Source organism: Maniola hyperantus, chromosome 2 (genome assembly GCF_902806685.2).
Source record: "Maniola hyperantus chromosome 2, iAphHyp1.2, whole genome shotgun sequence".
Taxonomy (NCBI): domain Eukaryota; kingdom Metazoa; phylum Arthropoda; class Insecta; order Lepidoptera; family Nymphalidae; genus Maniola; species Maniola hyperantus.
This window is the reverse complement of record NC_048537.1, coordinates 9,960,863-9,975,134: the sequence shown is the minus strand read 5'-3', so window position 1 is coordinate 9,975,134 and position 14,272 is coordinate 9,960,863. Positions and strand designations below refer to the sequence as shown.

At 37.6% G+C, this 14,272-nt stretch overlaps 1 protein-coding gene across 5 annotated transcripts in view; it reads right to left on the bottom strand.

The window, feature by feature from the left end:
- The window catches only part of pnut (septin 7-like protein pnut), a 59,050-nt gene that overhangs the window by 13,263 nt on the left and 31,515 nt on the right, over positions 1 to 14,272 (bottom strand). For 4 of the 5 annotated variants that reach the window (XM_069506088.1, XM_034981993.2, XM_034981989.2 and 1 more), the window contains exons 2-7: positions 6,991 to 7,326; positions 6,240 to 6,399; positions 5,105 to 5,315; positions 3,364 to 3,619; positions 2,276 to 2,471; positions 523 to 691 (exon numbers count right to left, since the gene is read on the bottom strand). In XM_069506088.1, the coding sequence (XP_069362189.1) occupies positions 523 to 691; positions 2,276 to 2,471; positions 3,364 to 3,619; positions 5,105 to 5,315; positions 6,240 to 6,399; positions 6,991 to 7,077 (1,079 nt within the window). In that variant the 5' untranslated portion in view covers positions 7,078 to 7,326. The remainder of the gene's footprint in view (positions 1 to 522; positions 692 to 2,275; positions 2,472 to 3,363; positions 3,620 to 5,104; positions 5,316 to 6,239; positions 6,400 to 6,990; positions 7,327 to 14,272) is intronic. The other variant, XM_069506085.1, reaches the window with a different exon arrangement.

The window sequence follows — 14,272 nt, the reverse complement described above, 5'->3', positions numbered from 1 at the left end:
ATATTTGACCTTTTTAAAAAATCTTTAAATCTCATTCCTGATTATGCTATTTATTGGGAAGGATTATACACTATCGACGGAAAGAAGTTAGTATAGAGGTATCTCTGTTACGTAATACCACACAAATGACAGAGAGGAAAATCTCAGTGGGCGTTAGCCATTTTGAGGCACCAACCAATCACAAAAATGTTTTCAAAAAATATTCGAAAATGTTTTCAAAAAACATTTGAAATTCAACTCAAAAACTAAGTTTCATTTATGATTGTTTAGTGACTCAAAATGGTTAACGGTCCCTGAGATGTTCGTCTCTGTCATTTGTATGGGATTACGTAACAGATAGAGACCTATACCTACTAACTTCTTTCCTTGGATAGAGTATAGCAAACGGAATGAACTTTAATTTATTTTAAAAAGATTTACAATTTATTATACTTACTATGTACACAGGAAAACGATTTATGGTCAAATATTCTAATCAACTAGAAGGGAAAACTGAAACAATAAATAATTATGATGACATACTTGTTAGAGTTAATTCTGTGTGGTTTTCCGTCGTGCGAGAGTCCTGCGAGCTTGCGGCATCGGTAGTTTTCGTAATGCACAGAGCTGGTCACGTCCTTCAGGTCCTGCAGGTGTGTTCTGATCACCATGTTGCGGAGCGCCAAGAAATCGCAGTGTTCTAAGTTCTCAACTGGAATTAATAAACATTATGTTAAAGTTTATCTTTAAAGTCAAGCCACTTAGGCGGCGATCCCAAAACCAATGGTCTTGAATTCTGCGTTTCGCTTCCACTGAAATACATCTATGATGGCTTAGATCTCTACGCACACAAATGTGTCGTACTTACCACTGGAATCAAAATAAATAAAGTGTGCTTAGTACGAAATTTTACATCTCAGAAACGTTGATAGCATTCGAGCATTAAAACTCAATAACGTCAGAATAAACTGAACCTAGAAAAATCCTTCATGTACGCACTGAATTCAGCACCATCGATTTTAATTTCGCAAGGTTATCGTTGGCATTAGATGTATGGACGAACTTGAGATTTAAAACAAGGCTCTTAGGATCCATTTTATTTAAACTCTGAAGTGTTTCGATGCTCAAATTCTATGTTGGTGAAATATAAGATCTTATATTAACCACACTGCTATTTGAGGTATCTCTTTGATTAATCAAGTTTAGATACTTGTCCGAACGCCGACGATTAGCGACTAACGAGATGAGCTAAAAGCTAGAAACGAGTTGGCGAGCTACGACAAGCAAGTGCGTAGTTGGGATAGTTTTGTCGCTGGACTGGCCAGTGTGCGAGTGCAACGGGCGATTACTCGCATCGCTGGGACAAACTAATGGAGAGAGAGTCCTCGCCGTCAGTGTGCACAGTCAACTGTTAACATATTTATCTCATTTTTTGACACGGAATCATACATCGATTATACGTTTCTTGAGCGAGAAAATAGTCAATACCTAGTCGCTTTCTCGACAGTGGTGGAATAAGTGCCTTAAACGAAAGTGGGTAGGCAAAACTCTGAACTCTAGATGACTGTAGGCTGTTGGATAGAGGGTTCAGAACAAATTAATTTCGACTTATGCATGTTATAAGTTATAAACAAAATATACATTTTAAAAATACATTTATATAAACTCATTATTAAAAATCTTTAACTCTTGGCATATTTTTTCCAGCAGTCAAGTTTGTTACATTTTATTTTAACTAGTTGTAAACTGGTAGTGAAACTGGTGGTATTAGATAGCATTCAAAGAAAGTAATATTATGAAACTTCGCTACAGAAATTCAGCTAGCAAAATCTTATGCAAAAAAAGCCAGTTGGCTTATAACTGCACTAAATTATTCAAATCAAGTGGCAAAAATGCATGAAGTACGCAACTGGAACTAAGCAAATTGATCCAAATTCAATCCGCATGAATAATTAATTATTTTCGGTTTAAGTATGCACATATCTGGCCCACTTGGGGCCCCATCATTACAAACTAAATTACAAAATATGTCAGATGAAAAAAAAACTTACAAAATATGATGAAAAAAAATATTATGGTCGCGATTACACTGCTAAGTTTTACTCACGTAAGTAAATTTATCACCTTACGTAAGTTGACAGTCTATACTATAAACTACTTATACGAGTGTTTATATTAATAAATTTATCGTAAGTTAACCACATAAGCTACTTACGTGAGTCAAATTTTAAGGTGTAATCGCGGCTTTGTCTACGTGGAGTTTTGTAATAGCTTTAGCTGCGTATTGATAGCTTACCTTCAGCGATTCCCCAGGGATACTTGCGGCCCCGAATCCGGCGGCCATCTTGCTCGATGACCGTGTTAGCGCCTACTACGGCGAAGGGCACCCGTCCTCTTAAGGCTCTAGTGGTCTCCGCGCCATCGCCTTCTTCCCCCGTGCTCTCGGGAAAGTCGTAGATTTTGATCTTGTGCTGTGCTATCTCTTTTAGGATCTGAAAACGCAGATTGTGTTTTTATTTCAATTATTGTAACTAACTAACACTCTTGAGCTTAGCTTATTACTTTATTTATGACTAGCGACCCGCCCCGGCTTCGCATGGGTAGCTTATTAAAACTTTCGTAGGGATCTCTAATTATTTTGAAAATTAAATATAACCATTTTGCACTCAGTAGTATATATTAGTATAGACTAGATGATATCCGTGACGAGCCTTCGACGAACGAGGTTTCGAGCCTCAATAGCTCAACAGGTAATGGAGTGGACTGAAAACCGAAAAAGGTCGACGGTTCAAACCCCGCTCGTAGCACTATTGTCGTACCTACTCCTAGCAAAGGGAATATTAGTTGTTTAACATATGGCTAATATTCTTAATAAAAAAAAATATAAAATAACAATGGGTGTTGTTAGATATTGTTAAATGGAGCTGAACAGTAACCGCTGGCAAGTTTTCCCGTTTTACATAAATAAGTAAGTCACTCACACATTTAAAACAATTCATATTCTTTGGTCATATTGATTAGTATAAGAATATTGTATTTCGTCCTTCTAATAAAACGCAAGTATGACTAGCACGCAAATAAGCGATGCAATCATTACATTTTTGAGCCATCATTGCAAACCATTGAGCCCGTCGCATCGTGTGAATATAAATACTTATAACCCATATTGGGCATCAATAATTTGTTGGATTGCGCTGACGGTCGTCCCAAAACAATAGTAATAGCACTATTAGGACGATGCAACGCCTTAAGAAACTATAAGTCACAACCAATTAAACAAATGACCAACCATCCTGTGATTTGTAGATAAATACGAAGCATTCCTACTTAAATATACTGCGACCACTAATTAAGGACTATTAAAACAAAATTAAACCTACATACCTGTTCTTTAAAATCCTTGCATTCTTCGGGCGTCATGGTATCGGCTTTGGCGATAACGGGTATGATGTTGACTTTATCGCCGAGCCGCTGCATGAACTCTACATCGAGCGGCTTGAGGCCGTGGCCGCTGGGCGCGATGAAGTACAGGCAGCAATGAACGCGCGTATCCGGCGGCGCGGCCTTCCGCGTCACCCGCGACTCCGCGTTCAAAAATTCCTCATACTTCGATTCCACGAAATCGATGATGGGTTGCCAGCTATAATATGAGATATGCCCATTATCAAGAGCAAATCCGCACTGCGAAATTTTATCTCGCGATTAATCCCGCATAATTCAGTGACATATGGAAATTGTATGAAGCCGCACGCATTCACAAACAAAATACCCGCGAGCGGCTCATTTAAAGAATTGTGCGGAAAAAGTCAGACTATAACTAATCCTATAACAAAACGGTCAACACGTTTTCACGTAAACAAAATGTGAATGAGACATTCATTTGATATCAAACTCGATACTCTCACTTTTTTGTGTCTTTTGTCTGTTAAAAATAAGGTATAATTTATAGTTGGAACATAAAGTATGTGCCATATTTAATGACGGCACACAGCTGAGCATGTGCACAAACTACCACACTATTTGTCTCTTCTGTATCAGTGTATGTAATAATTATATCTCTGGTAAAAGCACTTGCAAAAGTTTACTTGAATAAAAATATATTATATTCTATTCAATCAACACAATGAAGATTGAAGCCTAAAAGAGCAAAACGATCAGAGTAGAATCGGAGATGGTTGTTAGTATCGGTAGATAAGTATAAAAACCGAAACAAATTTATGTTAGTCATTGAATCAAATTGCCGCAAAAAATAACTTGTTTTATACATCTCATCTTAAAACAAATTAGGGCATATTGCTAGCAGCAAATAAGTTGGTTAATTATACTTTTATTTATTTAACTTGTCAAGTAATTACAAAGCAAGATTTAAGTTACTGATAAATTACAGTTAGATACCTACTCTAAAGTTTGAACTCAAAAAAATTGTTATTAATTTTAACAATCGCTTTTTTTGCACAGATCCATCGACTTTCAAACTCTGAGCCAACGTTATAGAAAAAATTTACAGTATATCATGCACTTTACAGAGACATAACCTATCATCAACCCATCATTATATTTGATTCCTATCCATACAAAGCATAAGTTGCTTTGTATGGATAGGAATCAAGATACTATTGTAATTGTTTTTTAGTCTTGACTAAAAATCTCATATACCTACGCATCTATACTCTATTCACAGAAAGGAGTAACCAATCACAAACATGTTTTCAAAAAACATTCGAGATTAAATTCGAAAATGTTTTCAAAATCATTCGAAATATCAATTCGAAAACTTCGTTTGTGATTGGTTGGTGACTCAAAATGGTTAACGCTCATTGAGATTTTTATGTGTCATTTGTATGGGATAACGTAACAGAGAGAGCCCTATATTTATTTTTTATTTTTTTAAAAGAATATTAGCCATGTTAAATGACTAATATTCCCCTTTCCTCTCCAACTAAGCGTCAGGCTTGTGCTAGGAGTAGGTACAACAATAGTGCAACGGGCGGGGTTTGAATCGTCGACCTTTCGGTTTTCAGTCCACTCCTTTGCCGGTTGAGCTATTGAGGCTCTAAATAGTGTATAGCTATAGATAACAAATTGAACATTCAATTGTTTTAGAAAATATTTATCAAATACATACCAATTACTATTGTCCACAGCGTCACCGAAGCCAGGTGTATCGACGATCGTGAGTGTGAGATTGACGCCATTCTCTTTGAGAAGTACAACACTAGTTTCTACGCCCACGGTTTTCTTGACGCGCAGGGAGGGGCCCGGATGCTTATCTTTATCGTACACTTCCGTAAGGAACAACGAATTTATTAAAGTTGATTTGCCCAATCCTGTCTCACCTGAAACCAAATTATGAGAATCTATGACATCAGAACATTACTACCGAACTACGTAACTAAGCTTGCGATTCCATACTTTTACATTCTTCACTTATAAAAATGAAGATTCTGTCCCTCTGTCTGTTATTTTTCCGAACACTACCTATTTTGACGAATTTTAGTAGAACCTACGAGTAGATAGCTTGATTTCTGGATACAGACATAGGAAAAACTTTTTAACCCAGGAATATAAGCAACTCTACGGAATTTATAAACCTAAATCCACTCGAACCTCGTGCCGGCAAAAACTATTATGATATAAAGAACTGTATTGTTTTTCGTATCGTTGAAATTCTCACGGTAGCGGCCGATGTCCAGCAAAGTATAGTACGCGACAGGTTGAAATGGCAATCGGGGAGGAAACGCCCCGCACACTCGCACACCCCCGCGCTAACCCGGTGCGGGCGAGTGCGGGTTAGGTGTGGGTGTGCGGGGCTTCCCCCACCTCATACCCAGGTTGCCATCTCGGCCTGTCGCGGACTAGAACTAGTAGGTACCTGCCTATTGCATGTAAAAATTTGCATGCAATATTGGTTTCGTACACCCAATCAATGTCCAATGTCAACGCAATTTAGCGGCGTGGCATGTTTGGTCAACGATCTTTACAGACATAGCGCGTTTTTTTTTTTTTTTTTAATTATTTTATCGTGACCCGTGACAAAATTAATACGCCATGCGCCATAATTGTCCAACAGAGCTAGCAGAAATTGTACGCCCGATGTTAGATACCAGTACTTATAGTTATAACTCAAAGCCCATTGTTTCGCAGGAACTATTGTCATTCAGCCGGTAAACGAGCCGAAGTTGTAGCAAACGTGGCCAACGACTGAATGTGCAGCATTAATTATTTTGTCGAGAAAATAAACCAACTTTCTTAATGCTTACCTACAACCATTAATGTGAATTCGAAGCCTTTTTTGACTGCTTTCCTGTAGACCTGATTTGGTAGATTCGCAAATCCAACGTATCCATCTAATTCTTTGGTCTTGGGTTTTTCTATCTTAGGTAATTCAGGTTTTGGCGCAACTGGTGGGTGATCAGGTTTCTGAAAATTTTCAAATCTGTTCATGGTGCAAGTCCATACAAGTATGTAATGAAAAAATAAAGCTTTGAAGGCATCCTAAGACATATATAGAGCGTCCCGTCCCTGCTTTGACTTTCCTCAGCAAATCTATCTAATTTTAACTCTAAGTAGGTATAGTCTGAGCCAAATCAAAGTTCGCTGTACAGATCTCAACCTAAAAAATAATGGTGATAAATTGATTTTATACAAATCTCTAAACAAACTAAGTAAATTAGAAAGATTAAAAATAGTGCTTAAATCCTTTCCCACGGGGAACAGTGAAAAGTAAATCGCCACTTTTTTAAATCTAACAATTTAGTTTACTTAACTAAAAGTTTAGTACAGCAGCATACTAAACTAAGAAAGTATCTTCTCTTTCCGCAGCAGCATTTCCGAATGTAGTACATAATACTTACGTACTAGAGAATAATATTTAACAATCCAAATAGTAATTTGCAAATGTTAGTTTAAATGATTGTTTACTTCATACGTAGCTATACTATCGACTAGTCGTTCACGTATATTTTAAGTTGCAAGCGACAAGTCGATAGTGCGCTAAGCTAGATGAATTACCTTCATAATATTCTCTGTACTCCTAAGCGGAGCTGTTCCGGGTGGTGCCGTCGTCGGCACGGGCGGCGCGGGCATCTGTGGAGGCATCGCTGACGTTTTCCCCGCGTCGACGGATACACTGTTACTGAGTTTGGCAGCGGACGCAGTGCCATTCGGTTCGTGGTGGCTGTTCTCCTGCGAGTCTGGCAGAGTCGCGGAGCGCTTCGCGAGGGCATCTTTAAGAGCCGATGGGGCCACCGGCGGTGCAGGCGGAGCGGCGGTCGGCAGTCCCGTGGCGCTGACCCCGCCGCCGCTCACTGTATCCGATTTGAAGAACAGCTCGCGCTTACTCTGCAACTGAAAATTGAACCATTTTATTTCAATAGTGCTTCAATATCAGAAAGCTCCTTAACCATCAGGAATTTAGGCCGATATCTGACTGGGTCGAAAAGTCATCATCATAATCAACCCATTGCCAGCCTACTACTTAGCACGGGTCTTATCTCAGAGTGAGAAGGGATTTGGCCATAGTCTCCCACGCTGGCCAAGTGCGGGTTGGCAGACTTCACACACCTTTTGAGACATTATGGAGAACTCTTAGGCATGCAGATTTCTTCACGATGTTTTCCTTCACTGTAAAGCAAGTAATAATTAATTGCATAAAACGCCCATATTTCCGAAAAGTTAGGTGCGTAGTTAGATGCGGGATCGAACGGGGACCTCCCGAAAAGAATTCCGACATATTAACCACTAGTAGAAAGTAATAGAGATTATTTGCTTTTTTAGTAACTAACTTTCTTTTACGTTCGTACGTATAGCAAAAGCAGTTTTAAGTCTTTGACGCCAATTTTATAACTAACAATCCTGGTGTCTACTCTGGTGTTTCTCGTTTGGTAGCTCAAGACACTACGGTGGCGCGACTGATTGCGCCACCCCTGGTGTCTTAGTGAGATAGTGCCCTTAAATATCTGTACCAAACACTCAAACAAAACACAATTCGTATAATGTATAATGTAATGCGTAATAACTTTTATGTAAGGGTAGGTCTGAATTAATGCTAATGCAAAGGCGCAATATTTTTTTATGAGACCACTAGGGATTGCAGAGAGAATATATTTTTATGGTCATTGTGCCCAACAGTAGATTAGGTACGCTTAGCTCTTAAAGCTAAGATTTAACTGCTGTTCTTCGTACTTAAGTTGATTGTGAATTTAAATCAAGCAGTGATATACATATATACCTAGTTCTTACATAAATCAAACCCCATTACCCAGATAAAGCGCCTCTGCTAACTTATTCTATCAGCATTAGGCAGGTTATTACAGACACTGGTGATAATTAAGTTTGAGAATTCTGGTCAAGTAGGTAAATACAGTGCAAATTCTGTCCCAGAGCAATGAGGATACACCTGTATTGTATATCTATCTGTATATAATGAGGAATTAGATTTAGTGGATACCGATAGTTTAATGGGAATAACGTTAGATGCGAAACTTCAATGGAGCTCTCATATAAATAACTTATCGAACAGCAGTCGAACAGACTTAATCAAAAGAAGGTAAAACCTTTTTGACATCTTAAAAATCTTTCGTACATGAATAAGTAAAAGTATAAAATGGTTAAAAGTCTGTGCAAACGCGTGATATAGCGGCGCTTGTCGACTTGTCTTATTATACATCTGTATGTTAAGTGCACAGCCGGCACCAACCACGGCGCCTGATGACTCACCGATATCAAAGCAAGTATGTAACAATACCTACTTACAATTACCTAGCTATAGGTACCACACTTAAGGAGCTCCTTGTAACTTATTTATTATACTTGGGCCTATTGTAATTTTTTAATAATCAAACGGGGACATCTTGAACGTAAAACATGTTAACCCCATTTTTGTATAATCGACCAAGTAATTTTGTGAAAAACATGGGACAATTTTACTGGCACGCCCATGTCTTGTACCTAAATGTGTTGAATGCCACAGATACCTAATACACACTAAAGTCGGCTATCTGCTGGTTTGAAACTATTCGCTTTACCTTAAGTATTGCAAAAAAGATTGGTTTTTTTAATTTGCATGGAAGCGTTTGAAAGCCGAGCCGTACGCTCCAGGATGTACTCCAGGGAGGAGGAACACCTCCGCCGGCTCTGCTGTGTACATTATAACTATTCATTAAGTACACCAGTTACATCTCAGCAAAACAGTAAATAAATGTATACCTAGTACGCAACAGGTTGAGATGACAATCGTGGTATGAGGCAAGGGACACCCCGCACACCCACACGTCACCCGCGGCCGCGCTATCCCGCACCGAATTAGCGCGGGGGCTGTGCGGAATACGGGGCGTCCCCACCCCAATTGCGATCTCGACCTGTCGCGTACTATATAGATACCTACCTATTAACACTTGGAAAACTTAAGACGTTTAATTAAGAACCGTCTAGAAACACCTACTGTTCAGATAACGAAGACACTTTTAATACAAGGGATTACAATAGGGGATGATTCACCAGTCAATACCAACAACATCACTCGTACACCATAGCTTGCACACGTGAAATGTGAATCACATCCAAACTGGTTGTGCTAATGTGCCGAACGACGATCCAGTTCAGAGTAAACGTTTTATGTGCGGTTATAATTTGGCAAGTAGGCATACCTCCATCACGAGTACCGTTATGTATAAATTATATTATTTATTTATCGTCATATTTGATCGACTTAATCATTAAGCACAGCAGCAAACATGAAAAAACAATATTTAGTTTAAAAATCTGCCAAATGTAAGACATCTGAACTCTGAAGGAATTGCTCAGATGCCAGTTTAACTCGCGACGAAAATGCAAGATGCAGACGCGGCACATCACACATGTTCCGCATATTAAACCATTTTCTTCTTTAAAATATTATTCATCGAAACAATTTACGACCGTTTACTCAAGAGTTAAATATCTTTTTGGAACTCAGCGGCGAAGAGTCAATATAACACGATTCCTATCGGCTTCCCTTTAAGAATTGGCATAATATAGCGTAAGTAGGTACTATTCACATAAATTCCGTAATACGTTCGTAAATACAAAGGTTCGATCGTCACAAATGCTAATTTTTCTTTTGTTATTAAGTACTAATTTAAGTTAAAAACATAACAGCTAATGTAAGTAACATACACCTACGTCCTACACCTTACAAGCCGTAAAATATCGGATTCCCTAGTTAGATTTTTGCTTAGTATTTATCTCTTTCATTTCCCTAGCGAAAGCGAAATGAGCGAACTAGGTCTGTCTCGCTCTACGGTCGACTAATAAAGAGCACACCAATTTAATCTGGCCCAGTAGCGAATACGAATTTGGAACTCTGACAGGTCAGACAAATTTGACGTAAATAACTCGGTTGGATCCGAGTTACCCTATAATACCTCCAAATTAAAAATTATATTAATAGTATTGTTTTAACAGGTACATGCTACTATTTTGAGTATTTTGTATTTTGAAGGGTTATTTGATATTGATACATATTTTGTTTTTGTGAAGCGGCCATGCTTGTTTGTTTTTAAAGTTGTTAGTGGTGTTTTATTTTGATATAATAAATTGGGGATGTGATTAATAACTTATAAGTGTAAGTTCACGGTAATTTTGATTCAGTTTGGTAAGCCAAAATCAGATATGGCCTTAATTCACATAGATTGTTGTTTAACAGATTTCTTGTTACGTAACGATAGTAATTTTTCTAAATTAAGTTTTGAAAACAAAAATCGAACAGCTGATATTCTTGTAGGTAAGTACGTTTCCGGCTTCCCTTTATCAGATTTTCACCCTTCGCCACTGTTGGAACTATAGAGTTTCAAAATCTGTACAAAAATGTTAGGGTCGGAGTGCCTGTAGGAAACGATTAATGAACCCATTACGGACCAGCAAGCAGGTCAGTTTGACATTGCAAAAGATTCTCCAACTTTTCCTCTAATTATTCAAACAATTCCTCAAAATTTTATACGGTCAGGTCGATAACTGAAAACTCTGTTTTTGTAAATAACAAAGCAAGCTCTTATTGGCATCCGATCGGGTTATTGGCGCTTCAAATCGTCATCCGGTGTTTACCAGAGCTCGGATATTGTACATGCAACGTAAATAAAATCGACGGCATCCAACGCAACATCGCAAAGGCATTTGTTTGTTTTCAGGGGCACGTATAAACAACCTACTTTCAACTATTGATCTACAATGACTCAATGCAGTTGGTTATAAGTAAACAAAGAGTGGACTCAATAAATCTCTTTAGTAGTCGTCTAAATATGCAAAAGAAAAGGGTGACAGACTTACGGACTGACTGATCTAACAACGCACAGCTCAAACTACTGGACGGATCGGGCTAAAATTTGGCATGCAGATAGCTATGACGTAGGCATTCGCTAAGAAAGGATTTTTGAAAATTCAACCTCAAAGGGAGTGCAATAGGGCTTTAATATTTGTGTAGTCAACGCGGACGAAGTCGAGAGCATAAGCAAGTAATCTATAAAAGCATGCGCCCGCGGCACCGTCTGCTGAACAGATATTAAACCAGAAAAGCTGAATAAAAAAACTTATTGACTATAATTTATTTTGAAAACATAATTACATATTTTGATCTGGTGGCGAATTGATGTACAAACTATATTGTAGTAAACTTAGATCATCAAAATCTTTATATTTAGTTTTTCCATCGTTATGACAGAAGCAATGCTTGTTCCATATTTTCAATGAATTCGATTACTACTTTTTAAGATTTCTTTTTTGTAACCTGTCATTTGTATTGTGTGGAGCAATAAAGAATATCCATACATACATCACTTGCACTTTTGTGAAAATTTATAATTTTTCTTTTTAAAATTTATAATTTTAACAATTTTTGTAAGTATGTTTATGTTAGTTTGTACTCGTAGTTTAATTAGTGTAATTGGCTTTATGGCCGTTCTAATTATATAATAAATAAATAATAATAATAATAATAATACATACATTCATACATGCATACGATTGTTATGTAGTCAAGTTCCGGGGAAACTGTAGTGGTTAAAATAAACCTCGACAAGAAAGTAAGTAATAACGTAATAACAGTTATTCTTATGAATCAACCTATACGGATGTCAGTTGGTAAATCTTGGATTATGTATTGGAGTTTATGTAAAATACCTATTATGGAGAAAATAGAATTACCTGCAGCCGTTTTAAAAGACTATTAGCCATTAAATATGACTAATCATACCCCTTTTCCCTCAATCCGATATTGTACTGTTTGACAAGTTCAACAATTAGGATATGGATTTACGAGCATTCGGAGTTCACTGCATCATCATAGAGCTTTTTGGGCAATATGGGGTATGTAAGTTATGTAACTATAACGCATATACCTAATAAAATCTGGTAAGTATATGAACTGACGCTAGTCAAGTGACAAAATGTGATGAAGCATAGAAACGAACGACACGCAACATCAGCTTCCGTCATGGACGAGTGGGCACTATACAGGGGACACTGCACTTCTGTTAAAATGCATGTTTAAAGAGCACAATATTCACAGGCATTTGAGTTCAAAACGTTACTCGAGCCCTTGCCGTCACTATCACTACCCATATCACTACCCATATTATAAATGCGAAAAATGTATGAAGTCACATCAGACCGTGCCATGTCAGAGTCTTCCGAGCCTCGTCCGTGTTACCTTTCTTCATACAAAATCCGTGGATTGTCTGCGCGTCGGACGTGGCACGGCTCGGAACCGGCACAGTCTAGCATAAATCATTTCTAAGTTTCTATGTAAGGATTTCCACAGTCCTATGTCGCATGTCTAGTCATAGTGGCTTCGAGAAAATCACTTGAGACAATGTCTAGTGTCTAGTGTGTCATCATTTATTATACTATTTTTAAGATAGACCTACCTACATTCTGTAGTCAATAAGTCATACTTATCTTTTGACACCACATTTTTTTTAATAAAAATAGCGAGCAAAAAAGCAGGCGGATCACCTGATGTTAAGTGATCACCGCCGCCCAGAACATTTGCGGTATCAGAGGAACCAACAATGCATTGCCGGCCTTTCAGGATTTTGTTGGTCCGCCCCTCGAATAACCCTATGTTGTAGGTAATCTAAGGGGAACACCGCCAAAGAGAGTTGATTCTATTCTTCTAAGAGTTAATTCAATTCTATTAAAAATACATAAAACGGGTTTATTTAGCGATGACGTATCGAGAAAAATGCTCGGCCAATTTCTTCGGGTCAGTAGGGTCAAAGCTGTGATGACAGCGAACCTCAGTGTGTCAGTGCACCTGTCAATTAACGGCTCACTCTGGGCTCACTACAGCAACTTACGCAACTACTGTATGAATCATTCATTGTCTAACAACCTCAACTCCTCAGTATACAGTTAGTCAAAGTCAAAGTCAAAGTCAAATGATTTATTCAAAATAGGTAATAAATTACTCTTATTGATTGTCTGGTATAGTGTTAGATTGTAAGATAATATAGTGGTGATAATTATAACGCAAACTTAAAACTAAAGCTACGAGGGTTCCAAACGCGCCCAGGTCTGAGAAGAGCCCACAACAAACTCAGCCGGGTATTCTTTTTATTATCACCACTTTACAAATTTATTGAAACTTATTAGAACTATCACAAAGTCGTTAAGCAACTCATTCCCAAGCTTGCTTATCATTTAAATAATCCTTTACATTGTAATAGGATTTTTCAATTAGTTTACGTTTTATGAAAACTTTGAACTTGTTGAGAGACATCTCCAATATGTCTTCTGGAAGCTTATTATAGAAACGTATGGAATTACGAGCAAATGAATTGCTAACTTTACTGAGCCTAGAGGCGGGAATTACAAGTTTATTTTTATTTCTAGTATTTATATTATGACAGTCACTTTTTTTTTTAAATTTATTTATGTTTTTATGTACGTATAGTAAATTTTCAAAAATATATTGATTATGCACTGTCATAATTTTAACTTCCCTAAATTTAGTTCTCAGCGACTCTCGTGGCCCCATACTGTATATGGCTCGAACAGCCCTTTTCTGCAGCACAAAAATAGAATTAATATCAGCAGCATTACCCCATAATAATATACCATATGACATAATGCTGTGAAAGTAACTAAAATATACTAGTCTCGCAGTTTCTATGTCTGTCAACTGGCGAATCTTTTTTACCGCATATGCGGCAGAACTAAGTCTGTTCGATAAGTTATTTATATGAGAGCCCCATTGAAGTTTTGCATCTAACGTTATTCCAAGAAAAATAGCGGTATCCACTAAATCTAATTCCTCATT